The sequence below is a fragment of the Populus trichocarpa genome, chromosome 3 (genome assembly GCF_000002775.5).
Source record: "Populus trichocarpa isolate Nisqually-1 chromosome 3, P.trichocarpa_v4.1, whole genome shotgun sequence".
Taxonomy (NCBI): domain Eukaryota; kingdom Viridiplantae; phylum Streptophyta; class Magnoliopsida; order Malpighiales; family Salicaceae; genus Populus; species Populus trichocarpa.
Window position 1 is genome coordinate 12,645,456 of NC_037287.2, and position 5,672 is coordinate 12,651,127.

General features: G+C 35.0%; 1 protein-coding gene across 2 annotated transcripts; it reads right to left on the reverse strand.

The window, feature by feature from the left end:
- Window positions 1-2,255: 2,255 nt before the first annotated feature.
- LOC7491899 (uncharacterized) lies at window positions 2,256-5,336 on the reverse strand. 2 transcript variants are annotated; one of them, XM_052451648.1, is made up of 6 exons: window positions 5,125-5,336; window positions 4,297-4,445; window positions 3,996-4,217; window positions 3,859-3,906; window positions 2,727-2,937; window positions 2,256-2,631 (listed from the first exon to the last, which is right to left on the reverse strand). In XM_052451648.1, the coding sequence occupies exons 1-6, from the start codon at window positions 5,204-5,206 to the stop codon at window positions 2,609-2,611; spliced, it is 735 nt and encodes a 244-aa protein (XP_052307608.1). In that variant the 5' UTR covers window positions 5,207-5,336; the 3' UTR covers window positions 2,256-2,608. The 2 variants fall into 2 exon arrangements, with proteins under 2 accessions (XP_052307608.1, XP_024452382.1); XM_024596614.2 differs by lacking the exon at window positions 3,859-3,906 and having other exon boundaries at window positions 5,125-5,330.
- Window positions 5,337-5,672: the final 336 nt, after the last annotated feature.

The following is a 5,672-nucleotide window of genomic DNA, read 5'->3' on the forward strand; positions in this document are numbered from 1 at the left end:
CTGAGGTGTCAGGATTTGGTGTTAAGGTGGCGCCACGAATTCGAGGGAAGGCTGTTAGGTGTTGAACCTGCACAGCGCGTGCCCTGGATTGGGTTGTCTTTCCTTCAAGAAGGAACCATCTGGCTAAGGTTGCCTTCACACACGCGAAGGAGAGCTGTTTCTAGGTCGGTCGCCCCATCCACCAACTCGTCCTAGTTGTTACTTTACTTGCTAATCACTCCATATTATTAGCGCTTCTTATATTCTCCAGTACAGTTTTACTTTTCAAGTTCTTGAATTTATTTTTATTGATTTTTTAAAAAATATATCAAGTGGACGTGGGAATATATTCTTGAAATAATCTATAAAAAAATAGTTTCATTGATCTAATTTGAGGGAATAATTGAAAAAAAATGAAAATTAACGTTTTTAATTTATGGCGTGATCTAAGGGGAAAATACAATTTTGAAGAAAACTTAAAAAGAGGCAAGGTAGAGAAACTAGAAAAACAAAAAACATAAAAAAAGAGGTCGTTACTTAAGGATCAAACCCAAGTGACAAACAAAATTACTTATATTTAAGGGTATATTCCTCGTACAAATTAACTGACTTAAACATTGAATGAGCCATGACCCAACTTGTTTTACAAGTATTCACGGTCTTTGAGCCCAATAATCTGTCTTCAACATTACAACCTAATTATTAGCCGTGGAAAAGCTCATATGAGACACCACATTATGAAATTTGTTTTTCTATTAAGTTATTTTGATGTTATGAGATTAGCCCGTGAATTTAACTAGATTTTTATTATCTAAGTTATAAGTTTTTATGCTAACACAAATTAAAAATTGAGTTATATTATTTTATTTGATTAATTTGTTATCGTTAAATATTTAGTTAAAATAAAAAAAACTTATTTCATCTAATTAGATCCATGACTCGAGTCACGAATTTTTTTAAAAAATTTATGTTTGTTGCATTTAAATATTATTTTTTTCACTCACAAAACAAATTGCGTCTTGGTCCACAGCCGTGCAAACTAACTAATTAATTGTTAATAGATAAATTGGATTTTGAGAGGAGATAAATGGAAACAATAAGTTTTTTATTATTATTATTAATGTGAGTGTTTGAGCCAGCTTACGCGCACTCCAACTAATCCCACGGACCCTAAAGTTAACAACTATGTAAGTCTCCAATGGCCTTGAGAGGACTCGAACTCATGACCATTGAGAAGCAAATCCAAGGCTTAACCAGTTGAGCTACCCCCTCAAATGACAAATATTTTTTTTAGATTAACATAGGTGTACGGGCCAGCTTGCGCGTATCTCGACTAATTCCACGGGTCCTGAAGTTAACAATCATGTAAGCCTTCAGTAGCCCTGAGGTTTGTGAGACTCGAACTAGTGACTTCCGGGGAGTAAATTCAGGACCTGACCAGTTGAGCTACACCCCTCAAAGTTTAAGACAAGTATTTTCTTATTGGTGGTGGAGGCAACTTGGTTTAATAAACTTAATTTGATTTGTGATTTAGATTATTGGGTTATTTATATTATATAAAATGATATTTTTATATTTTCATATAAATTTAAATCTTGCATTAATTCAATATGTGAAACGTAATTTTTGAAAAGAAAAGAAAAGTGAAATCGTAGAAGAGCTAGATTAATTTTGCCTTAAATTAACGCATATATTTCTCAGCTGATGTAGTTTCGACATGTTTAGCAAAAGTTAGCTAGCTCTAGCCAGGAGATTAAAGCGTAATCACTTAAAGAAGGATAACAAAAAGTCGAAAAGAGCTAATCTTAATTTGCTCCACCCCGCAACTATACCTAATTTATCAATTAACTAAAACTAATTTTTCTATCAACCATCCCTTTATGTTTTGACTTTACCTTGATCCTCTTTCAAAATGGTTAACTCTAAAACTATACAAAATTATTTTATTACTTTTGTTTTTCTTATGAAAACCTACGTCTGCATAATTACAGGGCATCAGTTTGGGGTTTTAGAGAGAGGCTAAAATGATTATTTCTCTCTAACAGTTCATAGATAAGCCTTATTCACTGCGGTTTCATATGTATTTTTTTCCATCACTAATCATATAGAAGTACCTTATGATTTTTGTAGGATAAACAAAATATTGTGGCCTCCCTTTGAAGCTCCAGCTTAATGGCCTTTAACTTTAACGGTCAGTTTTCCTCGAAAATGGATGAAAAACCATTTTGCAGGGTGATCGATTGAGGTAAAGTTGAAAAATAGAGGAGACTGGATACTTTTAATCTTCAAGGTTGGTTGATAAACCAGGTATAATCCTCTTGTCATTGAACATTAAACGGCAGACATCAGCGTTGGGTATTTTCGACGAGTTACCAGTATAGTGATTCAAGATACAGTAGCTACATCTGCATAATTAAGATAGACAAGCCAAGCGAATTAAAGTAGGTGCTGGCATTTATTTCGGAAAGCATAGTAAATTAAACCAAACACGAACACAGCACAGGAGACCTGTGATTGTTCTGCCGCAGTAGATCCATCTCTCTCAAAGGGTTCAAATATGATGAAAAGCTTGAGAAGTACTCATGATTTGGTAGAGGTGCCTCAACTTAATGTACTACTCAGCAAATAATCACAGCAATCCTGCAGGCAATGCTGCAATGGCACCCCAGCACAATTAGCCACCTTATTAAGACAAATTATAATCTAAGATATCGTTAGTTAAACTGGTAAATGGATATGTTAAGAACCTTGATCAGCTTCATCCCCTCTAGGGTCCCCGTCATTTTGTATCATCATGCAATACGCTTGATTTTGCAGTTCTTGCAGCCTGTTTTCGTTTTCTAACCTCAAAAGCTCTTCCATGAGTTTTTTCTTTTCTTGCATCCTGGGATCCTGGGGGACGTTTTGTCTCAATCGTGCAACCTCATCATGGAGGCTTCTAAGTTTATTTTGGCTATCCTGTTCGGGGAATAAACTAAGTAGTATTAGTATATGATATAGCGACTCTGCGATTCATTAAAAGATAAGTAACAATACGGAAAAACCATTTCAACTGTAACGCTAACATGCTGGCTGTAAATTAAGCAAGAAAAAGGAAAAATAAAAATAAATCATCTCCTCAACAATATCAGAGCTACCATATAAACGTCAGACATCTATATACTCTGATAAGAGAAAAGAAGCAACAACTCTCCATTGACTACAACAAAAAAAGAAGAAGAGGAAAAGATCATTTTATCAAATTTTCAGTTTCAATAAATGGATATGAGATTGGGATGGTCGAGGATTAGCGATGGAAAGATCTCCATACCAGATGGGATTCTCTCCTGTTCTGATTGATGGAGTGCAGAGGAAAAAAGATAAAGAGCAAAAGATTTTAACATGACTTTTCTTTTATATGCGCAGAATTGATGTGATGATTTGAGTGAAGAATGGAAAGGAATGGCAGAGAAAGTGAAGGAGATGTATGGATTCTGAACGGGTCTTATGATTATAATGAAGAATTTGTGGAGACAAAGCCGCCAAACACAAAGAACTTTCGTTCTTCTTGTTGTTGTTCTTTTATTATACGGAAATGGAGGCAGCAGAATGACGGTGGATCGATTTGCAGAATCGAAAATCTAATTGTCTTTAGAGTTTTCTTTTCAATCATGGGTTTTACACATCTTGTGGAGAAAAGTTGTTTTGTAGGATTTTCATTGATTTAAGAATACATGCAGTAGATTTAAGGAGGCCTCCCTATATGCAATTAATTAATTGAGAAGGGCAACCATCTAGGTGGTGACTACTGGTAAAAGCTTGAAACCAAGAGGTTTGCTTCCTTTGTGGTCTCAGGTTCGAGTCCTGTGGTTGCTCATATAAGGACCATTGGAGATTTACATGATCATTAACTTCAAGGCCCGTGGGATTAGTCGAGGTGCGCACAAGCTGGCCCGGACACCCACCTTAAACTAATTAATTGAGAAGGGCTCTGGCATCAGGGATAATAATAACAATAATAATAAAAAAAGAATTACCAGTTTTTCGGTTAAAGCATGCACAAGAATTCTTTGGTTGTCACTGTTGCGTTTCAAGCTCTGACTTTCACTTCTAAGTTGATTTATCTCAATGGCTGCTGATTCCAACTTCGGACTCAAAACTGTAACCCTTTCCTTCACCAGGGATTCATTTTCGTCCTTCATGCGTGCATTTTCTACCGCTAGTTTCTCCAACTCCTCCTGCTGTCTTTTCTGGTCTTCCTGCATGTTAATACTAATTAACCCTTCTTCTTTTTTTATTATACATATATATTAATCAGGGGAAAAAAAGAGTGAATACCCTACAACGGGCTCGATATTCTTTGTCATTTCTTTTTTTTCTGTCGCGTGGATTGTCTGTCTGGAGTACTCTATTGCTTGTTCCACCCATATCATTAACTTGTGACTGGAATAGGAAAGGGCTTGGCATTGCGTTCGCTCCATCCAGCACTGTTGAATTTGGACAGTACACATGATAAATCAGAAATATATATATTTTTAATCCAAAAATCGCTTATCTAGAAAACATTCTATTTGAGGGAAGAAAATCAGTTCAGAAACTTGTTATGAACAATAATACTGAATTGCAAAGTCAAAGAACAAGAAAGAATTTGAGAGGAAGATACACTGTTTTTCTTTAAATCGACTCAACTGGTCGACCACTTGCTTTTTTTTCTTCATTATTGGTTGAAAAACAAAGAAAAATTACTCATGGAGTAAAACACTATATTCAGATTTGAAGCAAATACCAAGGAGATAAGTAAACAACAATGAACAACTTGATCTTTTATTCCAACTGCCGTTTATTCCTTTTTCATATTATATGTGGCGGAGAGAATTCGAGAACGAAAGAAGAGAAAAGAGAAACTCTCGATTGCCTTCATCTATCTATCTATAGACGAGGCTCTCTTGCCATGGAAAAGAAGGAAAAAAAATGAAGAGAGTGAATTGAAAGTCTAGCTGCGATCTACAAGGTATCGGATCATATTCATGCCACGGAAAAAGTCTCCAAAAGGATCTTGATTTTGAAAGTTAGATGCGAAGTACGAAACCAAAGATTGAAAACAAACTGTTCGTCAAACAAAAAAAAAATAAAAATTCCGAGCAAATATGCACAGTTTTGACTTACAGATATCTTCATTGTCTCCCTGAAGCCACTCCTTCCAGTCACAATATCCTGTCTCTCGATTACCGAAATGATCGGGATCCATCCCTATCTACTGAAAGCTTATGCTTGTAATGTTTAATTTATGGTCTGAACAAAAGACTTGATAAATTAAGACCATAGGGTTCTTGATCTGTGGTTGGGAGTGGCCCTTGACGAAGACTTTTGTAGTTTGTAATAATAATTAAAAAAAAAAAAAAAAACAGTGAGGGAGAACTAAATGTTGCTTGAAGGGACCACCATGTCTATGTTAGAACATGTTTGGGAATGCGGTGTAAACCGTGTTATTAAAAAGTTTAAATTTTTTTTGTTAAAATTTAATATGCTTTGTATATTTTGGATTATTTTGATTTGTTGATGTTAAAAATAATTTTTTAAAAATAAAAAAAATTATTAACATGCATTTCAATACAAAAAATTATTTAAAAAGCAATTACTATCACACTGTCGAGCAGTCTTTTAGATGGGTATCGGAAGACTTCGGTAGACATTAGAATTCGGACTTATGAATA